At 31.0% G+C, this 12,500-nt stretch overlaps 1 protein-coding gene and 1 long non-coding RNA gene across 2 annotated transcripts in view; one reads left to right on the top strand and one right to left on the bottom strand.

Annotated features, from left to right (window-relative positions):
• Positions 1-2,616, top strand: part of LOC144181586 (uncharacterized) — a 10,320-nt gene extending 7,704 nt beyond the window's left edge. The window contains exons 4-16 of the mRNA XM_077710163.1: positions 66-143; positions 207-284; positions 348-425; positions 489-566; positions 630-707; positions 771-848; positions 912-989; positions 1,053-1,130; positions 1,335-1,412; positions 1,476-1,553; positions 1,617-1,700; positions 1,905-1,982; positions 2,468-2,616. Of these exons, the coding sequence (XP_077566289.1) occupies positions 66-143; positions 207-284; positions 348-425; positions 489-566; positions 630-707; positions 771-848; positions 912-989; positions 1,053-1,130; positions 1,335-1,412; positions 1,476-1,482 (709 nt within the window). The 3' untranslated portion in view covers positions 1,483-1,553; positions 1,617-1,700; positions 1,905-1,982; positions 2,468-2,616. The remainder of the gene's footprint in view (positions 1-65; positions 144-206; positions 285-347; positions 426-488; positions 567-629; positions 708-770; positions 849-911; positions 990-1,052; positions 1,131-1,334; positions 1,413-1,475; positions 1,554-1,616; positions 1,701-1,904; positions 1,983-2,467) is intronic.
• The window catches only part of LOC144181378 (uncharacterized), a 100,112-nt gene continuing 88,719 nt past the window's right edge, over positions 1,108-12,500 (bottom strand). The window contains exons 5-9 of the long non-coding RNA XR_013324667.1: positions 11,202-11,265; positions 2,440-2,533; positions 2,159-2,252; positions 1,448-1,541; positions 1,108-1,118 (exon numbers count right to left, since the gene is read on the bottom strand). This is a non-coding gene — a long non-coding RNA (uncharacterized LOC144181378). The remainder of the gene's footprint in view (positions 1,119-1,447; positions 1,542-2,158; positions 2,253-2,439; positions 2,534-11,201; positions 11,266-12,500) is intronic.

Raw genomic sequence — 12,500 nt, forward strand, 5'->3', positions numbered from 1 at the left:
CACTTAAACACTTAGGCATTAGAACTTATTCTTTTACCTGAACAATATTTGGAAAATCTTTGCAGGTACTTGGACTTGAACCCAGGACCACAGGTGTGGCAGACTGATGACTTAACCACTGGGCCACCACCCTGTAAGCAAAGGTAGTAATACTTATACTTTTATCTCATTCATTTACCTGAATAATATTTGGAAAATCTTTGCAGGCACTGGGATTTGAACCCAGGACCACAGGTGTGGCAGACTGATGACTTAACCACTGGGCCACCACCCTGTAAGCAAAGGTAGTAATACTTATACTTTTATCTCATTCATTTACCTGAATAATATTTGGAAAATCTTTGCAGGCACTGGGACTTGAACCCAGAACCTCAGGGGTGGCAGACTGATGACTTAGCCACTGGGCCATCACCCTGTAAGCAAAGGTAGTAATACTTATACTGTTATCTCATTCTTTTACCTGAATAATATTTGGAAAATCTTTGCAGGTACTTGGACTTGAACCCAGGACCTCAGGGGTGGCAGACTGATGACTTAACCACTGGGCCACCACCCTGTGAAAGAAGGTAGTAATACTTATACTTTTATCTCATTCATTTACCTGAATAATATTTGGAAAATCTTTGCAGGCACTGGGATTTGAACCCAGGACCACAGGTGTGGCAGACTAATGACTTAACCACTGGGCCACCACCCTGTAAGCAAAGGTAGTAATACTTATACTTTTATCTTATTCATTTACCTGAACAATATTTGGAAAATCTTTGCAGACACTTGGATTTGAACCCAAGACCGAAGAGGTGGCAGACTGATGACTTATCCACTGGGACACCACCCTGTAAGCAAAGGTAGTAATACTTATACTTTTATCTCATTCATTTACCTGAACAATATTTGTAAAATCTTTGCAGGCATTGGGATTTGAACCCAGGACCACAGAGGTGGCAGACTGATGACTTATCCACTGTGCCACCACCCTGTAAGCAAAGGTAGTAATACTTATAGTTTTATCTTATTCATTTACCTGAATAATATTTGGAAAATCTTTGCAGACACTTGGATTTGAACCCAAGACCGAAGAGGTGGCAGACTGATGACTTATCCACTGGGACACCACCCTGTAAGCAAAGGTAGTAATACTTATACTTTTATCTCATTCATTTACCTGAATAATATTTGGAAAATCTTTGCAGGCACTTGGATTTGAACCTGGGACCACAGAGGTGGAAGACTGGCAACTTAGCCACTGGGCCACCACCCTGAAGGCAAAGGTAGTAATACTTATAGCTTTATCTCATTCATTTACCTGAATAATATTTTTAAAATCTTTGCAGGTACTTGGATTTACACCCAGGACCACAGATGTGGGAGACTGATGACTTAACCACTGGGCCACCACCCTATAAGCAAAGGTAGTAATACTTATACTTTTATCTTATTCATTTACCTGAATAATATTTGGAAAATCTTTGCAGGCACTAGGATTCGAACCCAGGACCATAGAGATAGGACACTGATGACTTAACCACTGGGCCACCACCCTGTGAGAGAAGGTAGAAATAGTTATACTTTTATCTCATTCATTTACCTGAACAATATTTGTAAAATCTTTGCAGGCATTGGGATTGGGATTTGAACCCAGGACCACAGAGGTGGCAGACTGATGACTTATCCACTGTGCCACCACCCTGTAAGCAAAGGTAGTAATACTTATAGTTTTATCTTATTCATTTACCTGAATAATATTTGGAAAATCTTTGCAGGCACTGGGATTTGAACCCAGGACCACAGGTGTGGCAGACTGATGAATTATCCACTGGCCCACCACCCTGTAAGCAAAGGTAGTAATACTTATACTTTTATCTCATTCATTTACCTGAATAATATTTGGAAAATCTTTGCAGACACTTGGATTTGAACCTAGGATAACAAAGGTGGCAGACTGATGACTTATCCACTGTGCCACCACCCTGAAGGCAAAGGTAGTAATACTTATAGCTTTATCTCATTCATTTACCTGAATAATATTCTTAAAATCTTTGCAGGCATTGGGATTTGAACCCAGGACCACAGAGGTGGCAGACTGATGACTTATCCACTGTGCCACCACCCTGTAAGGAAAGGTAGTAATACTTATAGTTTTTTCTTATTCATTTACCTGAATAATATTTGGAAAATCTTTGCAGACACTTGGATTTGATCCCAAGACCGAAGAGGTGGCAGACTGATGACTTATCCACTGGGCCACCACCCTGTAAGCAAAGGTAGTAATACTTATACTTTTATATCATTCATTTACCTGAATCATATTTGGAAAATCTTTGCAGACACTTGGATTTGAACCTAGGATAACAAAGGTGGCAGACTGATGAATTATCCTTGTGCCACCACCCTGAAGGCAAAGGTAGTAATACTTATAGCTTTATCTCATTCATTTACCTGAATAATATTTTTAAAATCTTTGCAGGTACTTGGATTTAAACCCAGGGCCACAGATGTGGGAGACTGATGACTTATCCACTGGGCCACCACCCTGTGAGAGAAAGCAGTAGTATTTGTACTTTTATCTCATTCATGTACCTGAATAATATTGGGAAAATAAAAAGCCTTACTATACTATGTCGTTTTTTAACGAAAAAAAAGCCTTACTATACTATGTGTTTTTTTAACGAAAAAAAGCCTTACTATACTATGTCGTTTTTTTAACGAAAAAAAAGCCTTACTATACTATGTCGATTTTGGTGATAAAAAGCCTTACTATACTATGTCGTTTTCTTGAATAAAAAAGCCTTACTATACTATGTCGTTTTCTTGAATAAAAATACCTTACTATACTATGTCGTTTTTTAACAAAAAAAGCCTTACTATACTATGTCGTTTTCTTGAATAAAAAAGCCTTACTATACTATGTCGTTTTCTTGAATAAAAAAGCCTTACTATACTGAGTCGTTTTTTAACAAAAAAAGCCTTACTATACTATGTCGTTTTTTTAACAAAAAAGCCTTACTATACTATGTCGTTTTCTTGAATAAAAAAGCCTTACTATACTATGTCGTTTTCTTGAATAAAAAAGCCTTACTATACTATGTCGTTTTTTAACAAAAAAAGCCTTACTATACTATGTCGTTTTCTTGAATAAAAAAGCCTTACTATACTATGTCGTTTTTTAACAAAAAAAGCCTTACTATACTATGTCGTTTTTTTTAAAAAAAAAAGCCTTACTATACTATGTCGTTTTCTTGAATAAAAAAGCCTTACTATACTATGTCGTTTTCTTGAATAAAAAAGCCTTACTATACTATGTCGTTTTCTTGAATAAAAAAGCCTTACTATACTATGTCGTTTTCTTGAATAAAAAAGCCTTACTATACTATGTCGTTTTTTAACAAAAAAAGCCTTACTATACTATGTCGTTTTCTTGAATAAAAAAGCCTTACTATACTATGTCGTTTTTTAACAAAAAAAGCCTTACTATACTATGTCGTTTTTTAACAAAAAAAGCCTTACTATACTATGTCGTTTTCTTGAATAAAAAAGCCTTACTATACTATGTCGTTTTTTAACGAAAAAAAGCCTTACTATACTATGTCGTTTTCTTGAATAAAAAAAAGCCTTACTATACTATGTCGTTTTCTTGAATAAAAAAGCCTTACTATACTATGTCGTTTTTTAACAAAAAAAGCCTTACTATACTATGTCGTTTTCTTGAATAAAAAAGCCTTACTATACTATGTCGTTTTTTAACAAAAAAAGCCTTACTATACTATGTCGTTTTCTTGAATAAAAAAGCCTTACTATACTATGTCGTTTTTTAACAAAAAAAGCCTTACTATACTATGTCGTTTTCTTGAATAAAAAAGCCTTACTATACTATGTCGTTTTCTTGAATAAAAAAGCCTTACTATACTATGTCGTTTTTTAACAAAAAAAGCCTTACTATACTATGTCGTTTTTTAACGAAAAAAAGCCTTACTATACTATGTCGTTTTTTTAACAAAAAAAGCTTTACTATACTATGTCGTTTTCTTGAATAAAAAAGCCTTACTATACTATGTCGTTTTCTTGAATAAAAAAGCCTTACTATACTATGTCGTTTTTTAACAAAAAAAGCCTTACTATACTATGTCGTTTTCTTGAATAAAAAAGCCTTACTATACTATGTCGTTTTTTAACAAAAAAAGCCTTACTATACTATGTCGTTTTCTTGAATAAAAAAGCCTTACTATACTATGTCGTTTTTTAACAAAAAAAGCCTTACTATACTATGTCGTTTTTTTTAAAAAAAAAAGCCTTACTATACTATGTCGTTTTCTTGAATAAAAAAGCCTTACTATACTATGTCGTTTTCTTGAATAAAAAAGCCTTACTATACTATGTCGTTTTCTTGAATAAAAAAGCCTTACTATACTATGTCGTTTTCTTGAATAAAAAAGCCTTACTATACTATGTCGTTTTTTAACAAAAAAAGCCTTACTATACTATGTCGTTTTCTTGAATAAAAAAGCCTTACTATACTATGTCGTTTTTTAACAAAAAAAGCCTTACTATACTATGTCGTTTTTTAACAAAAAAAGCCTTACTATACTATGTCGTTTTCTTGAATAAAAAAGCCTTACTATACTATGTCGTTTTTTAACGAAAAAAAGCCTTACTATACTATGTCGTTTTCTTGAATAAAAAAAAGCCTTACTATACTATGTCGTTTTCTTGAATAAAAAAGCCTTACTATACTATGTCGTTTTTTAACAAAAAAAGCCTTACTATACTATGTCGTTTTCTTGAATAAAAAAGCCTTACTATACTATGTCGTTTTTTAACAAAAAAAGCCTTACTATACTATGTCGTTTTCTTGAATAAAAAAGCCTTACTATACTATGTCGTTTTTTAACAAAAAAAGCCTTACTATACTATGTCGTTTTCTTGAATAAAAAAGCCTTACTATACTATGTCGTTTTTTAACGAAAAAAAGCCTTACTATACTATGTCATTTTCTTGAATAAAAAAGCCTTACTATACTATGTCGTTTTTTAACAAAAAAAGCCTTACTATACTATGTCGTTTTTTAACGAAAAAAAGCCTTACTATACTATGTCGTTTTTTTAACAAAAAAAGCTTTACTATACTATGTCGTTTTCTTGAATAAAAAAGCCTTACTATACTATGTCGTTTTCTTGAATAAAAAAGCCTTACTATACTATGTCGTTTTTTAACAAAAAAAGCCTTACTATACTATGTCGTTTTCTTGAATAAAAAAGCCTTACTATACTATGTCGTTTTTTAACAAAAAAAGCCTTACTATACTATGTCGTTTTTTAACAAAAAAAGCCTTACTATACTATGTCGTTTTTTAACGAAAAAAAGCCTTACTATACTATGTCGTTTTCTTGAATAAAAAAGCCTTACTATACTATGTCGTTTTCTTGAATAAAAAAGCCTTACTATACTATGTCGTTTTTTAACAAAAAAAGCCTTACTATACTATGTCGTTTTCTTGAATAAAAAAGCCTTACTATACTATGTCGTTTTTTAACGAAAAAAAACCCTTACTATACTATGTCGTTTTTGGTGATAAAAAGCCTTACTATACTATGTCGTTTTTTAACGAAAAAAAGCCTTATTATACTATGTCGTTTTTGGTGATAAAAAGCCTTACTATACTATGTCGTTTTTTAACGAAAAAAAGCCTTACTATACTATGTCGTTTTTTAACGAAAAAAGCCTTACTATACTATGTCGTTTTTTAACGAAAAAAAGCCTTACTATACTATGTCGTTTTTTAACGAAAAAAGCCTTACTATACTATGTCGTTTTTTAACGAAAAAAAGCCTTACTATACTATGTCGTTTTTTAAAGAAAAAAAGCCTTACTATACTATGTCGTTTTTTAACGAAAAAAAGCCTTACTATACTATGTCATTTTTTAACAAATAAAGCCTTACTATACTATGTCGTTTTCTTGAATAAAAAAGCCTTACTATACTATGTCGTTTTTTAACGAAAAAAAAGCCTTACTATACTATGTCGTTTTTGGTGATAAAAAGCCTTACTATACTATGTCGTTTTTGGTCATAAAAAGCCTTACTATACTATGTCGTTTTTTAACGAAAAAAAGCCTTACTATACTATGTCGTTTTTTAAAGAAAAAAAGCCTTACTATACTATGTCGTTTTTTAACGAAAAAAAGCCTTACTATACTAAGTCATTTTTTAACAAAAAAAGCCTTACTATACTATGTTGTTTTCTTGAATAAAAAAGCCTTACTATACTATGTCGTTTTCTTGAATAAAAAAGCCTTACTATACTATGTCGTTTTCTTGAATAAAAAAGCCTTACTATACTATGTCGTTTTTTAACAAAAAAAGTCTTACTATACTATGTCGTTTTCTTGAATAAAAAAGCCTTACTATACTATGTCGTTTTTTAACAAAAAAAGCCTTACTATACTATGTCGTTTTCTTGAATAAAAAAGCCTTACTATACTATGTCGTTTTCTTGAATAAAAAAGCCTTACTATACTATGTCGTTTTTTAACAAAAAAAGCCTTACTATACTATGTCGTTTTTTTAACAAAAAAGCCTTACTATACTATGTCGTTTTCTTGAATAAAAAAGCCTTACTATACTATGTCGTTTTCTTGAATAAAAAAGCCTTACTATACTATGTCGTTTTTTAACAAAAAAAGCCTTACTATACTATGTCGTTTTCTTGAATAAAAAAGCCTTACTATACTATGTCGTTTTTTAACAAAAAAAAGCCTTACTATACTATGTCGTTTTTTTTTTTAAAAAAAAGCCTTACTATACTATGTCGTTTTCTTGAATAAAAAAGCCTTACTATACTATGTCGTTTTCTTGAATAAAAAAGCCTTACTATACTATGTCGTTTTTTAACAAAAAAAGCCTTACTATACTATGTCGTTTTCTTGAATAAAAAAGCCTTACTATACTATGTCGTTTTCTTGAATAAAAAAGCCTTACTATACTATGTCGTTTTTTAACAAAAAAAGCCTTACTATACTATGTCGTTTTTTTAACAAAAAAGCCTTACTATACTATGTCGTTTTCTTGAATAAAAAAGCCTTACTATACTATGTCGTTTTCTTGAATAAAAAAGCCTTACTATACTATGTCGTTTTTTAACAAAAAAAGCCTTACTATACTATGTCGTTTTCTTGAATAAAAAAGCCTTACTATACTATGTCGTTTTTTAACAAAAAAAGCCTTACTATACTATGTCGTTTTCTTGAATAAAAAAGCCTTACTATACTATGTCGTTTTTTAACAAAAAAAGCCTTACTATACTATGTCGTTTTCTTGAATAAAAAAGCCTTACTATACTATGTCGTTTTCTTGAATAAAAAAGCCTTACTATACTATGTCGTTTTTTAACAAAAAAAGCCTTACTATACTATGTCGTTTTCTTGAATAAAAAAGCCTTACTATACTATGTCGTTTTTTAACAAAAAAAGCCTTACTATACTATGTCGTTTTCTTGAATAAAAAAGCCTTACTATACTATGTCGTTTTTTAACGAAAAAAAGCCTTACTATACTATGTCGTTTTCTTGAATAAAAAAGCCTTACTATACTATGTCGTTTTTTAACAAAAAAAGCCTTACTATACTATGTCGTTTTTTAACGAAAAAAAGCCTTACTATACTATGTTGTTTTTTTAACAAAAAAAGCTTTACTATACTATGTTGTTTTCTTGAATAAAAAAGCCTTACTATACTATGTCGTTTTCTTGAATAAAAAAGCCTTACTATACTATGTCGTTTTTTAACAAAAAAAGCCTTACTATACTATGTCGTTTTCTTGAATAAAAAAGCCTTACTATACTATGTCGTTTTTTAACAAAAAAAGCCTTACTATACTATGTCGTTTTTTAACAAAAAAAGCCTTACTATACTATGACGTTTTTTAACGAAAAAAAGCCTTACTATACTATGTCGTTTTCTTGAATAAAAAAGCCTTACTATACTATGTCGTTTTCTTGAATAAAAAAGCCTTACTATACTATGTCGTTTTCTTGAATAAAAAAGCCTTACTATACTATGTCGTTTTTTAACAAAAAAAGCCTTACTATACTATGTCGTTTTCTTGAATAAAAAAGCCTTACTATACTATGTCGTTTTCTTGAATAAAAAAGCCTTACTATACTATGTCGTTTTTTAACAAAAAAAGTCTTACTATACTATGTCGTTTTCTTGAATAAAAAAGCCTTACTATACTATGTCGTTTTCTTGAATAAAAAAGCCTTACTATACTATGTCGTTTTTTAACAAAAAAAGCCTTACTATACTATGTCGTTTTTTTTAACAAAAAAGCCTTACTATACTATGTCGTTTTCTTGAATAAAAAAGCCTTACTATACTATGTCGTTTTCTTGAATAAAAAAGCCTTACTATACTATGTCGTTTTTTAACAAAAAAAGCCTTACTATACTATGTCGTTTTCTTGAATAAAAAAGCCTTACTATACTATGTCGTTTTTTAACAAAAAAAGCCTTACTATACTATGTCGTTTTAAAAAAAAAAAAAGCCTTACTATACTATGTCGTTTTCTTGAATAAAAAAGCCTTACTATACTATGTCGTTTTCTTGAATAAAAAAGCCTTACTATACTATGTCGTTTTTTAACAAAAAAAGCCTTACTATACTATGTCGTTTTCTTGAATAAAAAAGCCTTACTATACTATGTCGTTTTCTTGAATAAAAAAGCCTTACTATACTATGTCGTTTTTTAACAAAAAAAGCCTTACTATACTATGTCGTTTTCTTGAATAAAAAAGCCTTACTATACTATGTCGTTTTTTAACAAAAAAAGCCTTACTATACTATGTCGTTTTTTAACGAAAAAAAGCCTTACTATACTATGTCGTTTTTTTAACAAAAAAAGCTTTACTATACTATGTCGTTTTCTTGAATAAAAAAGCCTTACTATACTATGTCGTTTTCTTGAATAAAAAAGCCTTACTATACTATGTCGTTTTCTTGAATAAAAAAGCCTTACTATATATACTATGTCGTTTTTTAACAAAAAAAGCCTTGCTATACTATGTCGTTTTCTTGAATAAAAAAGCCTTACTATACTATGTCGTTTTTTAACAAAAAAAGTCTTACTATACTATGTCGTTTTCTTGAATAAAAAAGCCTTACTATACTATGTCGTTTTCTTGAATAAAAAAGCCTTACTATACTATGTCGTTTTTTAACAAAAAAAGCCTTACTATACTATGTCGTTTTTTTAACAAAAAAGCCTTACTATACTATGTCGTTTTCTTGAATAAAAAAGCCTTACTATACTATGTCGTTTTTTAACAAAAAAAGCCTTACTATACTATGTCGTTTTTTAACGAAAAAAAGCCTTACTATACTATGTCGTTTTTTTAACAAAAAAAGCTTTACTATACTATGTCGTTTTCTTGAATAAAAAAGCCTTACTATACTATGTCGTTTTCTTGAATAAAAAAGCCTTACTATACTATGTCGTTTTCTTGAATAAAAAAGCCTTACTATATATACTATGTCGTTTTTTAACAAAAAAAGCCTTGCTATACTATGTCGTTTTCTTGAATAAAAAAGCCTTACTATACTATGTCGTTTTTTAACAAAAAAAGTCTTACTATACTATGTCGTTTTCTTGAATAAAAAAGCCTTACTATACTATGTCGTTTTCTTGAATAAAAAAGCCTTACTATACTATGTCGTTTTTTAACAAAAAAAGCCTTACTATACTATGTCGTTTTTTTAACAAAAAAGCCTTACTATACTATGTCGTTTTCTTGAATAAAAAAAGCCTTACTATACTATGTCGTTTTTTAACAAAAAAAGCCTTACTATACGATGTCGTTTTCTTGAATAAAAAAGCCTTACTATACTATGTCGTTTTCTTGAATAAAAAAGCCTTACTATACTATGTCGTTTTTTAACAAAAAAAGCCTTACTATACTATGTCGTTTTCTTGAATAAAAAAGCCTTACTATACTATGTCGTTTTTTAACAAAAAAAGCCTTACTATACTATGTCGTTTTTTTAACAAAAAAAGCCTTACTATACTATGTCGTTTTTTAACAAAAAAAAAGCCTTACTATACTATGTCGTTTTCTTGAATAAAAAAGCCTTACTATACTATGTCGTTTTCTTGAATAAAAAAGCCTTACTATACTATGTCGTTTTTTAACAAAAAAAGCCTTACTATACTATGTCGTTTTTTTAACAAAAAAGCCTTACTATACTATGTTGTTTTCTTGAATAAAAAAGCCTTACTATACTATGTCGTTTTCTTGAATAAAAAAGCCTTACTATACTATGTCGTTTTTTAACAAAAAAAGCCTTACTATACTATGTCGTTTTTTAACAAAAAAAGCCTTACTATACTATGTCGTTTTCTTGAATAAAAAAGCCTTACTATACTATGTCGTTTTTTAACAAAAAAAAGCCTTACTATACTATGTCGTTTTTTTAAAAAAAAAAAAAGCCTTACTATACTATGTCGTTTTCTTGAATAAAAAAGCCTTACAATACTATGTCGTTTTCTTGAATAAAAAAGCCTTACTATACTATGTCGTTTTTTAACAAAAAAAGCCTTACTATACTATGTCGTTTTCTTGAATAAAAAAGCCTTACTATACTATGTCGTTTTTTAACAAAAAAAGCCTTACTATACTATGTCGTTTTCTTGAATAAAAAAGCCTTACTATACTATGTCGTTTTTTAACGAAAAAAAGCCTTACTATACTATGTCGTTTTTTTAACAAAAAAAGCTTTACTATACTATGTCGTTTTCTTGAATAAAAAAGCCTTACTATACTATGTCGTTTTTTAACAAAAAAAGTCTTACTATACTATGTTGTTTTCTTGAATAAAAAAGCCTTACTATACTATGTCGTTTTCTTGAATAAAAAAGCCTTACTATACTATGTCGTTTTTTAACTAAAAAAGCCTTACTATACTATGTCGTTTTTTTAACAAAAAAGCCTTACTATACTATGTCGTTTTCTTGAATAAAAAAGCCTTACTATACTATGTCGTTTTCTTGAATAAAAAAAGCCTTACTATACTATGTCGTTTTTTAACAAAAAAAGCCTTACTATACTATGTCGTTTTCTTGAATAAAAAAGCCTTACTATACTATGTCGTTTTTTAACAAAAAAAAAGCCTTACTATACTATGTCGTTTTGTAAGAATAAGACTTTGACCCACCTTCCATCCATTTTCCTGGCGTCTATCTCATCCAAATTCCCATCCATGCCTTTGACTTCTTCATCTAAAAAAAAACACATAAACAAAGAAAAACATTAAACAATGAACAAATGAAACAATAATCCCATTTGCACACAGTACACTAAACCTTTTGACAAGTATACCATGTTTTATAAAGCGTGTTAGAGCACCCACACAGCAATTCAAGCATGATAGACTATCGACCACCTGTCATTGAAGACCCACTTTAAAAAAAAACCTTCAGTTTTTCAAAGTTTTGTCCTTAGCAGACTTGTAAAGTCCATTTTTGTTTTCTTCCCGAGTATTTCCGAGGAAACAAAGAGCCAGAGTGGCCGGATCGTCTACCTCTGCGGCGCTTGGCGGGATACTCGGTCCCTGCAGCAGCTGTGTTCCAATTAGAGCCCCGACTTGCGTGCCCCCGTATTAGCATTCCATTTAGGCCCCCCTCCTGCCCCTTGACGGGTGTCTGCGATGAGGTGGTCCACCGCAAAACCGTCATCGGATGCCCCTTGGCTAAGACTGCCCACCAGCCTCGCTAATTGACTTCTGGTCCGCCTCTGGCACTCAGGTAGGCCCATATCGCATTAGCTGGGATTTTAAACAAAGTGGGATATCATCTTCACTTCAAGGGTCCGTGCCCATCTTTAAATTGGTCTAGACCTGGGGTCTGTTTAACAGACCCCTCAGAGAACGTGGAGGAGATTGCTATTTCTTAACTTTATTAACTACTACAGTGGTACTTTGACATAGGAGTGGCCTGACATAAGAGCAATTGGAGATATTTAGCTTGAGATAGGAGAGAAGTTTTGATATATTTGATACATTTTTGGGATTATTTTGAAGGGATTACAAAAACAAACAAGGCTTGATGGGTTCTTTTTAGTTGCATGAGAAAGTTAAGGTGAAGGCGGAGCTAATAGAGACGAAAGGTATCAAAATTTAACCCCACCCTCTCTGTCCATTTCTCTCCCTTTGAAATCTGTATAATTTTAGTACTATTAAACACATTTTAGTAGTATTAAACCACTAGTTATGTGTTACTTTGTTAATAGATGGCAAATTAGAACAAATAAAACATTTTTTCCAATCCAATATCCTGTTTTTGGTGTTTTTTCAGAGGGTTGGAACGAATTAATATAGTTTTAGTTCATATCTATGAAAATTTTCGAGAAAATCGACATACGAGCTCAGTCCCAGATCGAATTAAGCTCGTATCTCAAGGTATGAAAAAAACCCGCTGGACAGTACGGATTGCTATCCGCCATTCGAAGCGACCAC

The sequence above is a fragment of the Stigmatopora nigra genome, chromosome 23 (assembly GCF_051989575.1).
Source record: "Stigmatopora nigra isolate UIUO_SnigA chromosome 23, RoL_Snig_1.1, whole genome shotgun sequence".
Classification (NCBI taxonomy): domain Eukaryota; kingdom Metazoa; phylum Chordata; class Actinopteri; order Syngnathiformes; family Syngnathidae; genus Stigmatopora; species Stigmatopora nigra.